The 21,268-nt window shown below is 57.9% G+C and overlaps 1 protein-coding gene across 4 annotated transcripts in view; it reads right to left on the reverse strand.

Annotated features, from left to right (window-relative positions):
- ARMH3 (armadillo like helical domain containing 3) overlaps nucleotides 1–21,268 on the reverse strand; it is a 175,268-nt gene that overhangs the window by 3,439 nt on the left and 150,561 nt on the right. For all 4 annotated transcript variants that reach the window (XM_074999311.1, XM_074999310.1, XM_074999309.1 and 1 more), the window contains exon 25: nucleotides 3,148–3,264. In XM_074999311.1, the coding sequence (XP_074855412.1) occupies nucleotides 3,148–3,264 (117 nt within the window). The remainder of the gene's footprint in view (nucleotides 1–3,147; nucleotides 3,265–21,268) is intronic.

Genomic DNA, 21,268 nt, shown 5'->3' on the forward strand with positions numbered 1-21,268 from the left:
GGGGCCCTGGTCAGACCAGTTAGCTCCTCAGCACCCCCCCGTGAGAGCCAGGCAGAGCAATGCCTCCTGCTGCTCCCAGGGCCCGACCCCTGGAGCCCGGCAAGCAGCTGAACCTACCTGACTGAGCCCTCACCCCAGGCGGGCACAAGGGCTCGGAGCAGGGAGCCCAGCCCCTGGGCCGGGGCAGCAAGTCGCGCCCTGCGGGTGCTACTCAGGACTCTCTCACAGTGAGCTGAGGCAGGGCTGGATCCCGCGCACCAACCCACAGGCGGCTGCCAGGCTGGGGGGGTTTTAACATGGGAACGTGAGCTCAGCTGGGTGTGAGAGGGTGGCTGGGCAAGGGGACAGAAGCCAAGTCCGGGCTGCTCAGTGGAGGAGAAGGGGAATCTCCAGTCTGTGAAGGGATTTCTCTCCCTCTGAAAGCACCAGGCCGGCTTAACCTGCGGACGCGGAGGCCAGGAGAGCTGCTGCGCCGACCCCTCGGCACTCGGGCCCTGAGGTAAACACCAAGCGTTGGAAGGGAAGCGATTTTTGGCCCCTGCCTAGGTGGGACGGTTGCAGCCGAGCAGTTTATATTGGCTGCCATGAGCGGAGCCTCCTCGTGCATGGTCAGAGCGCTGGGGTTGGGTACGCTGCAGCCTGTTCCCGCTGCCAGCCGAAATCCAGGTTGCATCGGGGCCTTGCACTGGTTTCATGACTTGTGCAGTTCTCCTCCGGCGCCAGGCCTGAGTCCGACCGTCTAAAACTCTGGGGTTTGTCAACAGCCAATCTGCATTCTGGGGACGGGGCCACCTGTGCTCAGGTCACACCCATCCACATCCCCAGACCCCCAACTAACCTGGGCTGGGTGACCAGGGGACCTGAGATTTCAGAGGAAACAAGACCTAGTTTTCCAGGGTGCCTGGAACTTTGCACACACCCCTCGGTGTGGCCCTTTCCCCCCGTGCGGCTGAGCACGGAGCTGGGCGGACTCCTGAAGGGACGGCAGAAGCCAGGAGCTTTGCCTGTACCAAGGGCAGGGCAGCAAAAGCAAAGGCAGAGGGAAGGCTGAGCACTGGCCAAGCACATCAGCGCAGCGAGTGCGCAGGGTCTCAGTTCAGAGGCACCGAAAGAACGTCTCGGACGAGTCTTGCTGGCCACATGCCGGGAGGGAGCGATGGGCAGATGTGGCTCTGGTCTCGCAGCAGGGTGACGCACACGGAGCACAGGGCAGAACCAGGACGAGCCTCTCCCCTGACACGCACGGCTCGGCTGGAGATGGCCGCACAAGCTCAGGAGCCCCTGGGAGCTGACCTGTGCAGCTCCCCTAGAGACAGCAGCAGCAGGGCTGCAGCACGGGCAGGACTTGTCTGGTTCTGCCCACGTAAACTAGGCAGGGTGGGAAACGCCCAAGTCTCAGCAGCTGACCTACAGCAGCCTGCAGGGGAGCTCCAGGCCACCCACCGTCCAGCCGACGCTGTTCCAAAGGGCCTTGAGAGGGCGCGTGGGCACCGGAAAGAGCTGCGGACGTGCCTGGCTTTGCAGGGGAGCTCAGGACAGGCAGGGAAGTGCAATGGGCACATTCACCTTGCACTCGCGGTTCGTTGCTACAGCCATTAGCAGAGCCGGGCATTTCCGAGCACCGAGGGCACTCGCACGGCAATGACGACTGCGCTCGTCAAAGACAAACCAAACCATTGGCTCCTTTTCTGGGCGCGGTGAGAAGCCACTGAGTGGAAACAGAGCAGGTTTCCCACGGCGGCTAGTCAGGAGGTTTAATGGGGGCCCACGAGCTAGTCTGGGAGAAGCTGGAGCAATGCGGATCGAACAGACACATATCTGGGTAAAGCGCCGCACTTAGACAGTAATTACCGACGCTGTCACGGCTGGCAGAAGGAAGCTCCCATCGGTACCGGTTCGGGTAATTTTCATAAGGGAGCTGGGGGCGGGGCTGGCTCATGCTAATCAGCTGCTCAGACGAGGGAGCAGGGAGGGGCTGCCCATGTTTTGGAGGACAGGTGGCTGCAGAGGAAGTCTGTGCCAACTGCCAAGCTCGCCGAGGCTCAAGCAGTGTGAACGGGGCAAGCTGGAAGCAACGGGGCACAGACGTGCTGGACAATGGGGGGCAGAGAGGGTGGGATGCTGACGAGCCCCCTCCGAGAGGCATCCAGCACCTGGTCGGACTGAGGAGAGCCGGGCGTATAACCCAGGAGGCTGCTATGCTGTGCTCACTGCATTGTGTCCAGGCAGGGGCTCAGCAGAGAGAGGAGGCTAGTGACCCAGCCCTGCGGGCAGCAGCAGATCCGGGAGGGCTCGCTCTGGAGACCAGGCAGCCGAGGGGAGGCCCAGCTGCTCTCAGCTCGGACAGGCTTTCCACGACAGGGGCAGGGAGCAGGCCCTCCCTCGCCAGCCAGGGCAGAGCCAGCTGGAGACCAGCTGGGCGGTGGAGCACGTTCTGGCTGGAGGCTGAGGACGCCCCACCTCTGGCATCAAAGCCGGGCCCGGGACCCCTGGCAGGGAGAATCAAAGCAATCCAGCTGCGGCACAGGCCCGCCGGGATCCAGTTAGGAGAGCTGAACCACCAGCGACCCGCCCACGGTGGAGCCAGCCACCCAGCAGGGCTACTCGAAGTCTCAGCCTGCCTGGGTCCTGCTTGCTTGGCTACACGCCTCCCTACGCCCCCATCACAGCTCCTCCCGCCGGGGCACCAGGAGAACGTGCCGCCCCTCTCCTGGCAGGTGTAAATCCCCCTTGGCGGGGGGGGGGGGGGATGAGGACAACTGCGGAGGTCGACACCCGGCTCAGGCTCTGCCTCCCACTCATTCTCATGCCTCCATGGCCACACGACAGCAGCACTAGGACGCTGAGGGGCAGGCAGGCTCCCCGCGGTGAGAGCGAGACCCTCAGACTGGCACAAAGGGCTTCACAGGTGCTTGGCGGTGGGCCCCAGCGCTAAGCGTTCAAGGGCTTTGGAGACCTGCAGGCCCCTCTTCGTAACCCACTGCCCCCCGGCTCCCAGGAAGTGGGGGGCTAAACCAGACCCTCCTCCCCTCTGCCCCCCGGGGAAGAGCAACACCCTAACTCCGCTGTGCCTGGGCAGAGCCGGGGCACAAGGCAATGCCGGGGCGGGGTGCTGGGCCTGGCTCTGCCCCCGGGACGGCAGCTCACCAGCTCCTTGAAGAAGGCAGCCTCCTTGTGCTGCTCCGAGTAGCGCTCGTGCTGGTCCAGCCCGTCCTGCAGCTTCAGGGTCAGCGTGTCGTAGTTGGAGCGCACCACTTCCAAGACCTGCCGGGGACATCGGAACACGGAGAGGATCGGTGCCCGGGTGCCCGAGCCGAGGGGGCGGGGCTCTGGCTCCTGCGTTAGCCACGCCCACACTCCTCATGCAAATGAACCAGCACAGGTGCTGACGGGGGGCGGGGGGGACCTGACCCCCTGGCTGAGGAGCAGAGGGGGAGAGCGAGGACTTGCGAGAAAGCCTGAGAGAGCCGCTCCTGCGAGGCCGGCTGCCGGACCTCCTCCCCGAGGCCACTCCCCTCAGATACACCCCAACACAGCTACAGGCCCCCTGCAAACGCGTCTCGCACAGCCCTGTCCCAGCTCCCGCCCCAGCACTGCACGGTGCCTCCGGCCCGACCCTCAGCTCCTGCTACGCTCGTGTCAAGGGGCCGCCCGGCACCAGGACCCCTCTGCCTTCAAGTGCAGCCGCGCCGCCAGGCAGTGCTCTGCTGCACTGTTGTGAGACTCTCGTGTGCTGGAGACACACACCTGGTGAGGGCTGGGGGGCGGGGGGTCACAGCAGAGCTCCCCAGCACTTGATCTCTCCTCCTGTACTGCTGCGCAGCCACCCCCTCATTAGTAGCTGTCTGCATTCCCACCACACCCAGGAGCCAGGCCCGGCTCAGCTCCCCAACGCACGAGGGGCCGTGCAGAAACAGGACAGAACGATGCTACACACACTCAGGGGCTGGCTTACCCCAGTTCACATTTCAACTCACCCAGCTGTCCTTGTGAAACAAGCTAAGTCACACGGCTTCCTGCCACCCCACTCGCCATGTGCCGTTCCTCTACCCCGAGTAACACCTCTCACGTCGCCAATGCCTCCCCCCTCCAAGCCCAGCACAGCTGCGAGCCAACGCCCCACGCCCTTGGGAGGCGGTTACAGCGTGACCCGTCCCACCGCACAGATGCTGAGCTCATAGGGGAAATGGCCTTTGTGCCACTGGGCAAAACGTCCCCACAGACCGATCCTCGCTGAAACTCGTCGCAGGCCTTGGCAGGCTGCTGCTTTTCTCGCTTCCCTGCTGAATGGGGTGAGAGCTTCATTATTTACACTCTTTGGGCTACAAGCTGCTGCCAGGACCCGGATGCCGGGAGCTACGCCACACATAGGAAGACACACCTGGCCCCAAAGAGCTGCCAGTCTCAGGAGAGAAGGAAAGGTTGGGGGAAGCGTACCAGAGGGGGAGCCGAGTTACTCTGTATCTTCAAAAACAACAAGAAGTCCTGTGGCACCTGATAGACGAACAGATATTTTGGAGCGTCGGGTTCCGTGGGCAAAGCCCTGCTTCGTCAGATGCATCTCAAAGACTCACTTCATCTGCCGAAGCGGGTCTTTGCCCACGGACACTCACGCTCCAAAATATCTGTTCGTCTCTAAGGTGCCACAGGACTTCTCGTCGTCGGTGAGAGAAGACTTAGCAGAGCCCTGCGAGGGGAAAAACTTGTCTCCGTGGCTGAGCCACACATGGGCAAACGTGGTCCGTGGACACCCATCGACATGCCCAGTGGTTGGGGAGCCGAGAGGTGCATCACTTGGCTGTGTCTTTGGCAGGATACATGAGACGTCCCAAGCTGCGCTTTCACCCAGCCAGCAGGTCCCTTTGTGGGTGCAACAGCCGCGATGCCCTACGCTTGTTGAGGGGGCTGTTATCCCCTGTTCGTTCCCCCCTGGATTTTCAAACTGCACACTTCCAGTGGCCATTCGAGCAAAGCCTGAAGTCCTGCCTCACTCAGAGAGCCGTCGGCTTCGGGGAGAGCCTCCGCTGGAGGGAAGATGGGGATCAGGTGCCTGAGACGCGGAGGCAGTGAAACCCCGGGAGGAAGGGGGCTGGGTAAGCGGTGGTGTCCCGCGAGGCCACTTCAGAATGGTTTGCCAGAGTCCACTCACTGCTCAGCCAACTCCAATGGCCCCATCTCCCACTTCCAGGCGTTCAGTTCCCAGGCAGGGGGGGAGGCCCCCCCCGTAGAACACCCCTCCGCCAACTCGTGGAACCCATCTGAGCACGCGCAGACACTGTGGGCACAACACTGAGCGCTCCGGTGAGGGCAGCAGGTCTCGGCAGAGGATAACGGACCTATGGTGCATACTAGCCACTGGGGTCCAGGGCGTCCTCTAACTTCTCCCGTGTGTGTGGAATAAATTTTGTTGTGTACACCAATGTATACATGGATGTGCACCACTGACAGATACACCTGTGCCCCACTGTGGGCGCTCTGATAATCAGCTGGGCAGCACCAGCCTCTTTCGGGAGGCTGCCCAAGCTCTCAGCATAGAGGGAACGCTGCTGGGGACCCAGTAACAGCACTAGACACTTTTCTCCAAGCAAGAAACGAGCCTGCTATTGCAGCAGCTTCCCTGAACCCCAGAGCCACCCTCTGCTCTGCCCCATGCGAGGTGCTCCAGTCACCAAGAGACAACAGCCAAGAGACGACTCCATCAGGCAGGCAGCTCAGTGCAACAGGACGCTGGAGACACACGCTCCAGGGCTGGGCATTTCACAGGAGCGCTAAGGTTCCACTGGTGTCCTGGAGCACCTCTCTGATCTCACCTTGTGCCTGGACAGGGGGGTGAGAATGTGCACGTGCACACACGCGCCGTGGGGATAGGAGTGTTTTGCGCACACATGCATGGGTAGGTCGGACTTTCCCGGCTTAGATCTGCACTGAGTTCTGTTCCTCTCTTTCAAACCAGTGGCCTGCTGGAAAAGTCAAGAGGTAGTAACTGAGCTCTGCAGCGGGCCAGACAAGCACTGGGCAGTGGTGAGTGGGGCCACCCTCTTACACTGCAAATGAAAACCAGGCAAAGAACTCTGCTTGCCGGTCCCGTGGGAGCCCAGCAAAGGTGGGGAAGGCCCAGCTGATAAGGCCAATCCCTGCTGTATTACCCACGCACGATCACATCTCTGCAGGGCAGCGAGCTGTGCGTTAGAATCGGACCACCCTGGATTTTGACGTGGGAGGCTCCCAGCTCTCCCCTCCTATCTCCTTCTGATTCGCAGCTCAAACCTTTGAAGAGGGGCGCAGTTAAAACGAAACTCCTCCTCTCCTGCCAGTTCTCCCGGCTCACCACGGGTGGAAGAAAAGCTCTCGGGGAGAAACGCCTTTGCAGACAGCTCTCCCCTCATCCCGTTAATGGAAGCCAGCTGTTGGCAGGAGCACCACTCACCAGCCCTGAGCTGGCTCCAGCTGTACCAGGAGGTGGCTGACAAACAGGGCACCCGGGAGGCATATTAAAGGGATTGGAAAGGAAAGTTTGAAAAGCAGCAGGAAACCTTTTCACAGCGTTAAAATGCACCTCCCCTGCACCCCAGACCCCAGGCAGCACCAACCCAGCCAGCCACTGGGACCGCTGGGAGGAGAATCCCACCCCTCTGCCGAGGCACCTGAGGGCACTCAGCCTCTGGAGTCAGACTGGCTGCATCACTTTCCTGGGCAGGGACTCCCTGGATTCTGCACTCCCTCCGGAGAGCCTCACTCAGCCCCTCTGACCTGGTGTTCTCCGACTCCCTGCTCCGCCTTCCCTGCCTGCCCCATCCCCCAGGTCTGCGGTTTTGCTCAACTCCTGCCAAGTCTCCATTGCTCCTGCCACCCCCGCTTCAGAGGAATGGGCTGAACTGGTCTCCTGAGGATGCTGCTCAGCCAGCGCCCCAGGTGTCTGCAGCTGTACAGGGTCATTTGATCCCAAACTTCTTCTAGGGCAGGCCTGCTAGAGGGCTTGTCCGAACGGACGGGCCAGCCACACCGGCACTCACGACCCATTGCCAGCTGAGCCAGATACAGTCACCCACCAGAAAGCAGAGGGTTGTCCCCTGTGGGCTCCACTGGAGCACCCTGCCTGCAGCCCTCCCAAACCGCTGCTCAAGGAAAGCACCAGACCCACGCTGGACCCAGCAAAAGGAGAAAAGGAGGAGAGGGTCGTACCTGCCTCGTTCAGCTGGCTCCGGACGAGCTGTTCTCTACAGCCATTCTCCTTAGTTTTGTGCCTGAGCCGTCCGGGTGCTGCTCTCTCAGGAAGCTGGTCACACAGCCCTAGCAACGGAGCCGGGGAGGGCTCCTTAGCTGGGCTCAAACTTGGGTTGTTAACACCTGTTGAATTACGCAGCTGAGACAGACACTCCTGTGCTGGGGCGCGAGGGTGGGGAGAGCTCCCAAGCCAGATCTTCAGGCTGCCGAAGGACAAGGCACTGAGGAGACCAGTCAGTGGTGCTCGGACTGCCAAGGTAGAAACTGGCAGAGCTCTCAAGCTCTATGGCCTCCCAGATCTTCTGACAGGAGAAGGTGGAGGAGGGGCATTCCTGAATCCCTCCTCTGTTCACTGCCACAGGGGACGAAAGGCTCAGCAGGCCGGAGCAGGAGCAAAGCAGACCCAGCTCTGGGCACAGAAAATGGGCTGTTGAATCCCTCTCCCATGGGTCTATCTGAACTTGCTGGGCTGCACTTGTCTCCCGCATCAGCGGCGGGCCCCGGAAATCCCAGGAGCTGTGGCAGCATTCGGGAGAGGGTAACGCTGTCAGAGCCAGCCCTCTTCCCCACCTGCTGCACCTGAGGAGCACCAAGTTTCAGCCCAGCGTGTACCTGCGTGCACAGAGGGGACTAGCGAGATGGCGGCTCTTCACACAGGTAGCAGCCCAGAGCCTAACCGTCAAATCTGCTCAGAATGGCAACCCCCTTCTGCGGCATCCTAGCTAACCGCACCCTCCCTGCTGGGGGAAGGCACAGAACCTCAGCGCCCAGGCAGCTGGAACCCAGCCACCTCCTGCAAGAGGCACCCCCGGCTGTCCCCCCTACACCCCCATGCACCAGGCAGTGAGACCCTTTTAAACGCCTGCTGAATTCTGAGTCTGCCAGAGCCTGAAACCCTCAGGGGCTTTCTTGAAACCTGCCGGCTCCCTTGTGCATTGCACGGCTGCCGTGCGGAACGGCCCAAGCCAGAGCACTTTGGCCAAAGCCTTCAACAGAAGGCAGTAACTGGCTCCTTTTCCAGGCGGCGTTCCCTTCCCCCCCCAGCGTGGCCCACCTCTTCCTTTACATGACTCTGCCAACTGATACGGTCCCAGCACGCCTGGGCTGCCCACCCTCCCCTTCGCAACAGCCTCTGTCCTCGCAGTTGCTGCCAGGGTACGAGGCGGGGGAGGCCAGTGAGACCTAAGAAGGCCAGAGGTCATGCACACTTGTGTAACCACCCACAGGCAGACCCGAACCTGGGACCTCAGTGCAGGCGCCTCTTCAGCTCGGGCTAAAGGCCGGCCGGTTCCAAGCCAGGCTGTAGAGGACACTTATTCTCTCTCTGTGACGTGGTCTAGGTACCACTCCAGGGGCCGGTCACCACACCTAGGTGCGTGGGTTACACTAGGAGCCCCTCTAGCCGCTATCCCAGTGGCTCTCTTTGGGCAGCAGAGGCACAGGACACCACTTCTCACAGAGGAAAGGCGACTGCCTTTCCCTTTAATGGGGAAGACGAGGCCACCTCGCTAGGGTCCGCCGGCAGATCATTAACAGGGGAAAGGATTTCACCAAATCCTACCCCGCAGCTCTGTACAGCAGCTTCCACGCTGCTCACGCAGGCTGGAGACTCGGCCGGGGTTCGCCCCCGGAGCATCCCAGACAGAGCACCGAGCTGAATCGTTAGACGGTAAATAAAAACGAGCCCCACTCAGCACACTCCTCACAGCTTCAGCAGTGCCAGGCCAGGCCAGCCCAGCTCACCTTCGGGGGGCAGAGTTCAGAGGTGAGATGCTCTATGGCGCAGGGCTGCCAGTCCACATGCAAAACGGACTGTGGCTGCTTCACAGCAGCCACTGATCTCGGGCTCCCTCTCGAACGGGAGGAGGGGAGCAAAGGGCTTCCGGCTGATGGACCATTTCCCTACCTCGCCGACATGCCAGCAGCTAATGTGATGTCCTGTCCTGCCCCACCTCTCTTGTCCCTGCATTCTGAATGGGCTGAGGGAGGGCTCTGTGCTGTAACAGTATAGCCACACTAAAAGCTCGCAGCAAAGCATGCCAGGCTGCCAGCCATAAACCAGACCCACTACCCCCTGAACTCTTCCAGAGGGGACACTGCAGGCAGCCCTTCCAGGATAAAGTTTCTCGGCCCTTTAAATGCCTGCTTCTTGGAGCAGCTAGTCCTGGTCCCTACAAGAGGAGAGGCAGTTTCTGATTAAGTCCAAAGCAAAGCACAGGATCCGTTTCATGAGAAGAACATAGTTGGACTGCTTGGTAACCGTGACCACAATATAACTAGATTTAACATCCCTGTGGTGGGCAAAGCACCACAGTAGCCTAACGCTGTAGCATTTAATTTCAGAAGGGGGAAGGACACAAACTGAGAAGCTTAGTTACGCTGCAATTAAATGGTACAATGCCAAGAGTGAAATCCCAGCAAGCTGCATGGAAACTTTTTAAAGATACCATGAAAGAGGCTCAACTTAAACATACATCCCAAAGTTAGAAAAGTGTTAGAAAAAGAGACAGCACAGCTAAACAACCAAGTAAAAGAAGCAGTGAGAGGCAAACAGTCATCATTTAAGAGTGAAGTTAAATCCAGAGAGGAAAAGAGAAAGGAGCATGATCTCTGGCAAATGAAGTGTAAAAGTAGGAAGGCCAAAAAACGAATGTGAAGGACAGTTAGCCAAAAACTCAAAAAGTAATAGTGAAATGTTTTAACTACATCAGAAGTGGAACGCCTGCTAAACAGCCAGTGGGGCCCCATGGCGACAGAGGTTGAGAGCGCACTCCAGGATGGTATGGCCATTGTGGAGAAAGGAAATTAATTCTTTGCATCAGTCCTCACGGCTGAAGACACAAGGGAGATTCTCAAAGCTGAGCCACCCTTTTCTGAGGAACTGTCTCAGACTGAGCTCTCAGAGGTGGTTTCGGAACAAAATGATCAACTAAAGAGCACAAGATTTGGTGCAAACCTAGGTCAGTCAGTGGTTGCAACAATGTTTTGCACAATCATCTTAAAACCCAATAATGTCATAATAGTGCACTTAGATTTTCAGAAAGCCTTCGACTAAGTCCCTCACCAAAGGCTCTTAAGCAAAGTGAGCGGTCGGGGACAAAAGAGACAGTCCTCTCACGGACGGTGAGTGGGTAGAAGATAGGAAGCAAAGGGTAGGAATAGGTGCTCAAGTTTCAGAATGGAGAGAAGTAACTAGTGGTCTCCCTCCATAGTCTGTACTGGGACCAGTCTGATTCAACACACTCATAAATGGTCTGGAGAATGGAGAATAGAAGTGGTAAAATTTGCAGATGATAACACAATTGCTCAAAGTAGTTAAATCGCAAAGAGCTTCAAAGGGATCTCACAAAACTAGGTGAGCAGGCAACAGAATGGTGATGAAACTCAGTGCAGATAAATGCAAAGTGAGGCACGCTCGAAAACATCATCCCAACTCCACCTACAAAATTATGGGGTCTCCACTAGCTTTTACCACTCAAGAAAGAGAGGTTGGTGCCCTTGTGGGCAGTTCTTGAAAACCAGCCACTCAATGTGCAGCAGCAATCAAAAAGCTAACAATGTTGGGAATCATTAAGAAACTGATTACACAGAAGATAATTTACTGCCTCTTTATAAATCTACAGTACATACGCCTCTTGAATGCTGCGTGCAGATGTGGTTGCTATCTCAAAAAACCAATATACTGGCACTGGAAAAGGTTCAGAAAAGGGCAACGAAAATTATTAGGGGTATGGAACAGTTGCTGAATGAGCAGAGATTAAGAAGACTGGAACAGTTCAGCTTGGAAAATACATAACTAAGAGGGGATATGATAGAGGTCTATAAAATCACAACTGGTATGCAGAAAATAAGTAAATAAGTTATTTACTTGTTCCCATAACACAGAAACTAGGGCTCACCAAATGAAATTACTAGGCAGCAGGTATAAAAGGACCCGGCAATTACAGTGGATGAGAGGTTGGATATGAGTCAACAGTGTGCCCTTGTAGCCAAGGCAGCTACTGGCATATTGTGGTGCATTAGGAGAAGCATTTCCAGCAGATCTACAGAAGTGATTATTCCCTTCTACTCAGCACTAGAGTACTGTGTCCAGCTCTGGGACCCCCAGTATAGAAAGGATGTGGATGTGCTGGAGCAGGTTCAGCAGAGAACAACAAAAATGATTAAGGGGCTGGAGCACAAGACCGATGAGGAGAGGCTAAGGGATTTGGGCTTGTTTAGTTTGCAGAAGAGTGAGAGGCGATTTAACAGCAGACTTCAACTTCCTGAAAGAAGCTATAAAGAAGATGGAGAGAGATCGTTCTCAGTGGTGATGGACGGCAGAACAAGAAGCAATGGTCTGAAGTTACAGGAGAGGGGTAGGTTGGACATCAGGAGGGCGGTGAAGCACTGGAATGCGCTGCTGAGACAGGTGGTGGAATCTCCATCCCTCGAGGTTTTTAACTCCCATCTTGACATGGTCCTGGCTGGGATGATTTAGTTGGGGTTGGTCCTGCTATGGGCAGGGGGCTGGATTTGATGAGGTCCCTTCCAGCCCTAGAATTCCACCATTCGATGAAAACCAGAAGGAAGTATTTCTTCACACAATGCACAGGCAACCGGTAGATTCCCTGCCAGGGATTCCGTGAAGGCCCCAACTAGAACAGGTAAATTCACGGAGGACAGGCCCGTGAATGGCGACTAGCCAGGATGGACAGGGGTGGTGTCCCCAGCCTCTGTTTGCCAGAAGCTGGGAACGAACAACAGAGGAGGGATCACTGCACGAGTCCCTGTTCGGGTCACCTGGCCGACCACTGGGGCACCTGGCATTGACCACTGTTGGAAGAGAGGGTCTGGGCTGAGTGGACCCCTCGCCTGACCCACTCTGGCCGCTCTTATGCCCCCTCTCTCCACATCACACACACAACGGTGGCTGCCCAAGGAGGAAGGTGAAAACACGGTGCCACCCGTGGTCGATGGTACAGATCTACACCCAAAGGTAGGTTGGAAGGCCCCATGTCCCCTTGGTCCAGCTGGTCAACAGCAGACAGGAAAGCAGCCAGGGACACAGACACCCAGTGTGCAACGCTGCCATTTATTATTTGTACCACGACAGCAGACCAAACCTATGACCACCACCGGCCCTGTTGTGCCAGCTGCTGTACAAATGCTTAGTCCCCGCCATGACTGCTTACGTGCTAAGATTCACCTGTGGCTGGCATGCGGAGAGGGCACAAGGCAGGAGGAGGAACGCAGCAGTGCTGGAGACATGTGGTTACACAAACCACATGCACCACTTGCAAGAGGTGTGAGCAACAGATCTTGAGGATGTCGAAGTCCCCCCAGGCTGGCTGGCTGCAGAGGCACTGCCGGAGAGGGGGACGGAAGTCATGGGCTGAAATTTCCACGCATTTCAAACCCTGGAGAGGACAGGGCCCCTGCTCCGAAAAGCTGCTCAAGCCCAGGTCCTGCAAACACTTGAGCCCAAGGCTGGCTGTCTTCAGGCGTGGTTAGCGCCGCTGGCTTTAACGCGCCAAGTCGCGAGCAGAAGGAAACACGATACGCCGCAGCAGACTCAGGACTGAAGAGCCAGACAACATCCACCTGCTAACTTGGGCTGATGCAAGTTTGGCTGCGGGAGGGCTGCCAAGGTCTGTGTATCACTCGTGTGCTTTTTGGTCTTTTCCATCTCTGGCAGAAGCCCAGTGCCACACCGAGCAGACACCCCATTTGCATGCACCCCTCCCCCCAAAAGAAATGACCACGTGCACTAACGGTCCTGAAACAAACCACCCGAAAACTTACCCCAATAAAGCCTGAAGCTCACCCTCCAAATCCAGCTTCCAACCCCTGCCCTGCAGCAGCCGCGTTCTGCTCCAACAGGGTAGTGCCGGCCACTCAGAGTCCTGAGGGCACTGGCCAGATGGCGCGGTGAGGGCAGGCGTGGAAAGCTCTCAGAGCTGCCACTGCTGAATTACAGCACGTTCTGGAGCTGTGAACTCTGCGCCAGCTGGTGCCATCTGCGAGCCCATTTCTCAGGGCTTGTATGTAAGAGCACTTGCAGCTCTGCCAAGCCTTGGGAACACAGCACAGACAGCTAGGGACTCACCTGGCCTTTTTATCCAGCTGCTGCATCCCAGCCCAGCAGCACGTCACCAGGCTGGCCAAAGTGCCCAGCGAGAGGCACATTCAAGGGGGCTTCAGCTAAGAAATTTGGCCCCCTTGCGGAGCCGTATCCCCTACCAGCCAGGAGAGCTGCATTCACATGCTGGCTGCTCAGCGGCAGACCACTGTGGGCAGTCTTCTAGCTGCCGGTAACAGCTGACCGGCTGGGCTTCCAGCTACTGGCCATTCTGACGAGTCGGAGCTGGTGAGCGGGGCAGGGACGCTGCACGCAGGACTCCCTCCCCGCCAAATTAAGACGCTTGCTCTTCCAGAGCGTCAGGCTGGTGCCAGGGGTGGGGCACAGGCCTGGGAATCAGCAGGCCAGCTTCTATTTCCAGTTCACCCACCAGCTTCCGTCTGCCCGGGAACAGCGAAGAGCACCCCGCCAGCCCTAGAGAAACCGGCTACGGATGACCAGGGCAGCGTGTTCCTGCTGTCAGGGACCAGGCCTCCCCTTGAGGAAGGGACACCGCGCCTGCCTGGCTTCTGCTCCTGGATGGGCCGGGAGGCCAGTGCTGGGCCCTTGGTGGCATGCCTGGAGACGGGGGGGAGACTCCTCCTCGCGGGCAGTACAGGTGTTCTCCCCTGAAGGAGCCAGAGAGTGCAACGCTTGGGCTTCGCAGCCAAGGGGCCCCTCCCTCTGGCCCCAGGCGGGCTAGCATCAGGGCAGCGAGCAGCAGTGGGGAAACCTAGGCGTGGGGCTCTGGCTCCAGAGCACCTGGGAGCTCCGCCGAGTGGGGCCAAGCAGACCCCCTCCAAGTCTCCCAGGGCAGCGGGCGAGCCGCTGCTGTGTATAAACGGAGGAATTCCATCTCTTGGGGCCAGGGAAACACTAAGCAAGCTTCTTTCTTCCTCCCAACGGCCCTCAGACCCTGCACAAGAACATGCAGGGCCCACAGCATGGACGTCGTCTCCCTGGGTTTGCTGCAGAGCTCTGAGGGCCTCCTTGCTCTGTTGTTGGAAATTCCCCCCAGGACTGAGTGCTCCCCAGTGCCAGGGGGACAGCAACCATTTACGAAGCTGTTATCGCTGAGTGGCTCATGGCTCCGGCTCAGCAAGGGCCAGGCACACGGAGAAGGAAGGTGGTTCTGAGCTGGCAGCAGAAACACACTGCAAGCTGAAACCCGCTGTACGGTGGGTGGGAGCCCACACGGCCCACGTCTTCATACACGGGGAAAGGAGATTCGATTTACTCGGTGACTGAGGCGTGTACAATTCCACCGTGAAGCTCAGCTGCGTAAATTCAGCGGGGCTGAGAGGTGGCCCCATTAGAAGCTGTCCTAAGCAATCAAAGGGGATGCGGACAGTGATCTTTGAGGACACAGGTTCAAAGTCACACCGAGGTATCTGTCGCCTGCCTTTGCACATGCGGCCAATAAAACCTGCTTCTTCCAAAAGGGAAGAAGACGATGTGATATAAAAAAGCAATTAGATAGGCGCTGTGCGTGCGCTCTGACTGGTGCCAACCCATTTACGTGCTGTATTCACAAAGTCTGGTTAATTTCCGCTCAGCACAGAGAACAGCCTTGGATCTGTGCAGTCTGTGTTTCGTGGGGATGAGAGGACAGGCAGAAGTCACTTGCTAAAAGGACTTAAGGGCTTCGGTTCAGGGATTAATCTCTCAGCAGCTTGTTTTCCAGACTTCAATCCCCCTAATTTGTTCTGTGTCAGCTGGTAGCTTCTCTGCACGGCCGTTGTTGCCTGTACTGTTTGCTAAACCGCATTTCCTGAAGCCCAGCTGCACTTTCCCCTCAGCACAGTGAGTAGAAACAATTACAGATGCCTGGGAGGGGCCTTAAAACTTCTTTAACATGTGCCCAGACTGCGCCCTCAGCTACTTAGCCACTTCTCCAATGCACCTGAGCTTTTCCTGGCCACTCAGTGGTGGGCACTCAGTGGTCCCACTCAGAGATGCAACCAGGGAGAGAAGGGACTAGGAGCTCACCCACTTGTGTCTAGCTCAGTCTCACACACTGAAGAAGCTTCAGGAATGTAGGAATCTGAGTGGCTGATGACGGGTTAGACTGTGAGACTGGGACATATGCCAGGATCAGCTGTTCCCCTGAGCTAACAAACGCTTCCTCGGATGCTGCCACGCCTCCCAGCGTGGCTAGCCCAGACCGCGCAGCTGGCCGTGGGCGCTGGGAGGGGAACACATCCTCAGGATCGTCCCCAGCAGCCGAGATCAGCTGGGCCACTTGGCTTTAACAGTCCAGTAGCTGAAGTGGGAGCATTCAGTGCAGGGCCCTGGATGCGAGAGCTTCCTCCAGATGCGTCAATGCTGCTGGGGCCTTGTAGAGGAAGCCCACAGCTTTGCTCTGCCCAGGCCTGTGTCTGGCAGATGGGTTCATTGTCGGTGTGCCGGGCATGGCCTGAATTCCTCCCGCCGGTACATGCAGGGACTGAACTATCACTGTCTCAAGGCTCAGGTTGGTGTGTTTTACCTGTTGTAATTGGCAGAGGTGCTCATTTGCTTCTACTGCTTCTGGGTCAACTGGCCGCAAGCATCAGTGGGGCTGGCGGCAGGCAGAGGGTACACGGACTGGGCAAGGGCCGGCTGGGCACTAGGAATGCTGCCATGGTCCTTTGTACCATCGCGGCAGCGGGTAACAGGGGAGCCGAGGGGCTTGGAGGCTATGCAGAAGCGGAAGCCTCACCTGCTCTCCTAGGGCCTGATCCAAACCTGCTGGAGTCCCCCGGAGCCTTTGGCTCAAGCCCCTAAACCCGGCCCGCGCCCAGGCACAAGGCTCGGGAGCAAGGTGTGGTATCCAGGAAGAGCTTGCCCGTCACAGGTGCGGCAGAAGCCAGCGGAGTGAAAAGGAAATCACAGGAGCTTGTTTACATGGCACCAGCGTTGGGCGACACAGGAAGACCCGACCGACGATGCCAGAGGAAGCAGGTGGCTGCAGCGAAGGAGCCCCAGACAGAGGACTGCTGAGGTCGGGTGCTGGCGCGCGTGACCCAGAGATGACATGCACACAGGGAAAACCTGCTCCCCACAACGCCGGAGGCACACACAGGGGCGCAAGGAATAGGCGCCGGAGCAGGGGCTGGACGGAGCCCACGTTCCAAACCCCGGCCAGCCAGAACTAGGAGACTTGGGGGAATTCCCTGCCAGACGCGGACCTGGAGCACTGGGAGAAATCTGCTCACTAGTGCCCACGGGGAGGGACACTGAGGCTACAGCTCGTGGCTGGTGGCGGCATGCGCGAAGAGTGCACTGTGTCCCACAAGACGGTGCGTAGCCGCGCACCCGAGTGACGGGCCGCGTCCCCCCCAGTGACGGTGCGTAGCCGTACACCCGAGTGACGGGCCGTGTGTCCCCCACGACGGTGCGTAGCCGTACACCCGAGTGACGGGCCGTGTGTCCCCCACGACGGTGCGTAGCCGCGCACCCGAGTGACGGGCCGTGTGTCCCCCACGACGGTGCGTAGCCGCGCACCCGAGTGACGGGCCGTGTCCCCCCCAGTGATGGTGCGTAGCTGCGCACCTGAGTGACGGGCTGCGTCCCCCGCAGTGACGGTGCGTAGCCGCGCACCCGAGTGACGGGCCGTGTGTCCCCCACGACGGCGCGTAGCCACGCACCCGAGTGACGGGCCGTGTGTCCCCCAGTGATGGTGCGTAGCTGCGCACCTGAGTGACGGGCTGCGTCCCCCGCAGTGACGGTGCGTAGCCGCGCACCCGAGTGACGGGCCGTGTGTCCCCCACGACGGCGCGTAGCCGCGCACCCGAGTGACGGGCCGTGTGTCCCCCACGACGGCGCGTAGCCGCGCACCCGAGTGACGGGCCGTGTGTCCCCCACGACGGCGCGTAGCCGCGCACCCGAGTGACGGGCCACGTGCCCCCCACACGACGGCGCGTAGCCGCACACCCGAGTGACGGGCCGTGTGTCTCCCACACGACGGCGCGTAGCCGCGCACCCGAGTGACGGGCCGTGTGTCCCCCACACGACGGCGCGTAGCCGCGCACCCGAGTGACGGGCCGTGTGTCCCCCACACGACGGCGCGTAGCCGCGCACCCGAGTGACGGGCCGTGTGTCCCCCACGACGGTGCGTAGCCGCACACCCGAGTGACGGGCCGTGTGTCCCCCCCAGACCCTGCGCCCCACCCGCAGGCAGCTGCGATTCTCACTCGGCAGGGACAAGAGACGGGGGATCACTCGGCAGGGACACAGCGCAGAACAGACGGGTCAGCACAGGGACCAGCTGCTGGCAGGACCATCCATCCTGGGGAGAGGGGCCCAGAGGGGTCCCCGAGCCGGGCCCTGGCCCCCTTCCTCCCTCTGCAGCCAGACCAGACCCCCCGACCCGCACTCCACAGCCCAGTTCCATTCAAACCAGCCCGGCCCCTCCTCCTGCCTTCATCCTGTTTTCCGGGGAAGAAAGGGGTCACCTGGCGGCCTGGGTTACTAAGAGCAGGGCAGGCCTTTGCCTACGTGAGAGACGTCATCACACCCAAACTCCCCACTGTGCACTGACGTTCTGCCTAGGGAAACTGGGGCACCTGCGGGACACTAGGAAACACACAAGAGCCTCACGCCCGCGACTTGGGCCCAGAAGAGTGCCACGTGGGCGCACCCTGAGGAGCTGCCTTTAACCCTCGACTGCAGCTTCACTCTAACATCTCTTCTGTTGCTGGCCTTGGTGCCCGGTTGTTCAGGCGAGTGCCTGGACTGGACGGAGCACTGGCAAGCAGCTGCTCCAGGCGCCCGGCTCTCACGCAGGAGGCTAGCCTACCCTGTCCGCGCAGACAGCTCCGCGCACACTCCAGGGTTAACGACCCCCAAAGGCCTGCCCCCTCCCCCGGGCCAGGCTCGCTTCCCGAGGTTGGGCTTTAACCAGACCTCAGGACCAAGCAGCCCTTTCGCTCTGACCCCCTTACCCGGCCGCCTCTCTCTGACCATTTGTTCCCACCCTGCCAACAAGGAGCCTTGGCTTCAAGCACCGACCCAAGCCAGATTCTGAGTGGCCAGGTAGGAGCCTTCCCCCAGGCAGCTTGGAGCAGTCTCCACCATCTGGGCCCGGCCGAGTCACGCAATGGAGGCTGTGGGAAAGCTCCTAAAAGCTGAAGGCAGGATGCCCACCTCACGTCAGCGTCCTCCCCTGCAGCGCGGCTTGAGTGCATCACGCATGTGGGGCTTGGAGGAGAAGGCAGAGAGCTGGGAATCTCTCTGTTCCCCAGGGAATTTAGGTCAGGAACAGATGCCGCTCACTTTCCCACGTGGGACAAATGCAGGTGGCACTGCGGCTGTTCCGAGCCATCTGCAGTAGGGAGAGGCCCTCGCTGAGGCTGAAGGCAGGGCCATGAAGCCTGTGGTGGCTCCACGGTTTGATGTTTCAGCAGCGCATAGAAGATCTCCACCCGACAGAGAGTCAAACAGCAGCAGACCGCAGAAAGGAGATACAAGTTCTAGGAGAAGCAAGCTGAATCTCTCAGGTCAAATTTCCAGCCTGACTGTCTTGATCCTACATACAAACCTTGCATCTCCTTCCTTCACCGGCTTCCAGACCACTCTTGTCCCCCCCAACTCCAGATGTTGCAAATGAAAGAATTAAGTAATTATTTAGAACAGGAGAGGACAAATGCAGCCCCAAGACAGTCTGTGGTCCGTGGAGTTCCGCCAGGTAGCCTGAGCTGTTTTCATGATCATCCTGTCTGACCTCCTGAGTAACACAAGGCTGGGACTCCCCAGAGTGAATTTTAGAGCAGAGCTTTGAGAAACACATCCCATCTTGATTTAAAAAATGATCAGGGATGGAAAAGCCACTCAGCCCTTGGTAATATTTTACACTCACCATTAAATACATACACCTTATTTCCCATTGGAATTGTCTACCTTCAGTTTGAGCCATGGTGTGTGAGGTGATGGACAAAGGCTGCAGGTCTCCAGCTCCACCAGACCCATCTGGATGTGCTACACACTGGCATCCAAAATCTCCACCTCTGTGATAAAAGTTGAGGGTGTTAGCTATTTGCTGCAAATTACCCAGACTAAGTAGAAGTCTCAGGCTGCCAGCAGCTTGCTAGTGAGGCCCTGTGCTGGGCGAAGCAGGAGGGGCCTGGTTTTGGAAGGGTTGCACATGTCTTTTGGTGCCCAATTGGGCTGGAAGACGAGGCACGTTCCCCACCTCTGACAGGACAGGACTTTCAGAGGAAGATGGCGGCTGGCGAGATGTGCCAAGGAACAGTGGTGAGAACACAACGAATGTCCATGCAGTCACAAAGCGAGAGCTTTGTCTGAAGTGTGGAACGCTGGTTTTGAGAGAGGTAACAAGGAGGACAATGCAACTTCTAACTGAGCAACTGACATCAGCACTTCTCCTGCAGGAGAACTGGGGGCTTATTGCTGCCGGGTGTCGTCCTCCCAGATGGGATGGGAGATGGCAGCGTCTGGAGCGGCACTCAGAGCGCGGCCACATTCCCATATTCTGCAGGGTGGTTCCCATACCATGGACCTGACCCCACCAGTGGTTGCTCCCAGACACCAAGTCTCATTACACGAAGCTAAACACACCGCACGTTCTGCGCTGATGCCACTTGTCCAGCCCAAGGATGTTACCTGATCAGAAGTGTGGAGGGCAGTGGCTTGTGTGATTACAAACAGTGTTTGATATGGTTTCACATTATCTTCTTATCAACAAACTAAACAAATAACTTAGATGGGGCTACTATAAGGTGGGTGCAAAACTGGCTGGATAACCATTCTCAGAGGGTAGTTATTAAAGGTTCACAGTCATGCTGGAAAGGCATAACAAGTGGGGTTCCGCAGCGGTCTGTGTGGGGACTGGTTTTATTCAATACCTTCATCAATGATTTACATACTGGCATCGAGAGGACTCCTGTTAAGTTTGCAGATGATACCAAGATGGGAGAGGTTGCAACTGCTTTGGAGGATAGGGTGAGAATTCAAAACACTGTGGAAAAATGGTGTGAGGTAAATAGGATGAAGTTCAATAAGGACAAATGCAAAGTACTCCACTTAGGAAGGAACAATCAGCTTCATACATACAGAATGGGAAGCAACTGTCTAGGAAGGAGTTCTGCACAAAGGGATCTAGGGGTCAGTCAACAGTGTGACACTGTTGCAAAACAAGCAAACATGATTCTAGGATGTATTAACAGGAGTGTTGTGAGCAAGACATGAGAAGTCAATTCTTCCGCTCTACTCTGTGCTCGTTAAGCCTCAGCTGGAGCATTTTGTCCAGTTCTGGGCATCACATTTCAAGAAAGATGTGGAGAAGCTGGACAAGGTCCAGAGAAGAGCAACAAGAACAATTAAAGCTCTAGAGAACATGAGCTGTGTGGGAAGACCGAAAGAACTGGGCTTGTTTAGTTTGGAGAGAGGAGGCTTAGAGGGGACATGATAGCGGTTTTCAAATACCTAAACAAGAGTTACAAAGAGGAGGGAGAAAACTTGTTTTTCTTGGCCTCTGAGGATAGAACAAGAGGCAATGGGCTTAAACTGCAGCAAGGGAGGTTTAGGTTGGACATCAGGAAGAAGTTCCCATCTGTCAGGGTGGTCAAACAGTGGAACAAGTTGCCCGGGGAGGTTGTGGAATCTCCGTCGCTGGAGACATTTAAGAGCAGGTTAGACAGACACCTCTCAGGGATGATGGTCTAGTTAGCGTTTGGTCCTGCTGTGAGCGCGGGGGCTGGACTCGATGACTTCTCAAGGTCCCTTCCAGTCCTAGTGCTCCATGAGTCTATGAAATGGGAAGGGAGGTGGCTATGAGACAGTTTTCCCATCACCATGTGATTCTTAGCTCCTGCCCAGCTCAGTTGCTTCACCCCCCTCCCCTGGCTCACGCCACTGGGTTTATCAGCTGACCACCTCCCCACCCAGTCCCACTGCAACTTCATCACTGTCCTACATCCTCATCCCCAGACTGCTTCCCATACG

Source organism: Carettochelys insculpta, chromosome 7 (assembly GCF_033958435.1).
Source record: "Carettochelys insculpta isolate YL-2023 chromosome 7, ASM3395843v1, whole genome shotgun sequence".
Taxonomy (NCBI): domain Eukaryota; kingdom Metazoa; phylum Chordata; order Testudines; family Carettochelyidae; genus Carettochelys; species Carettochelys insculpta.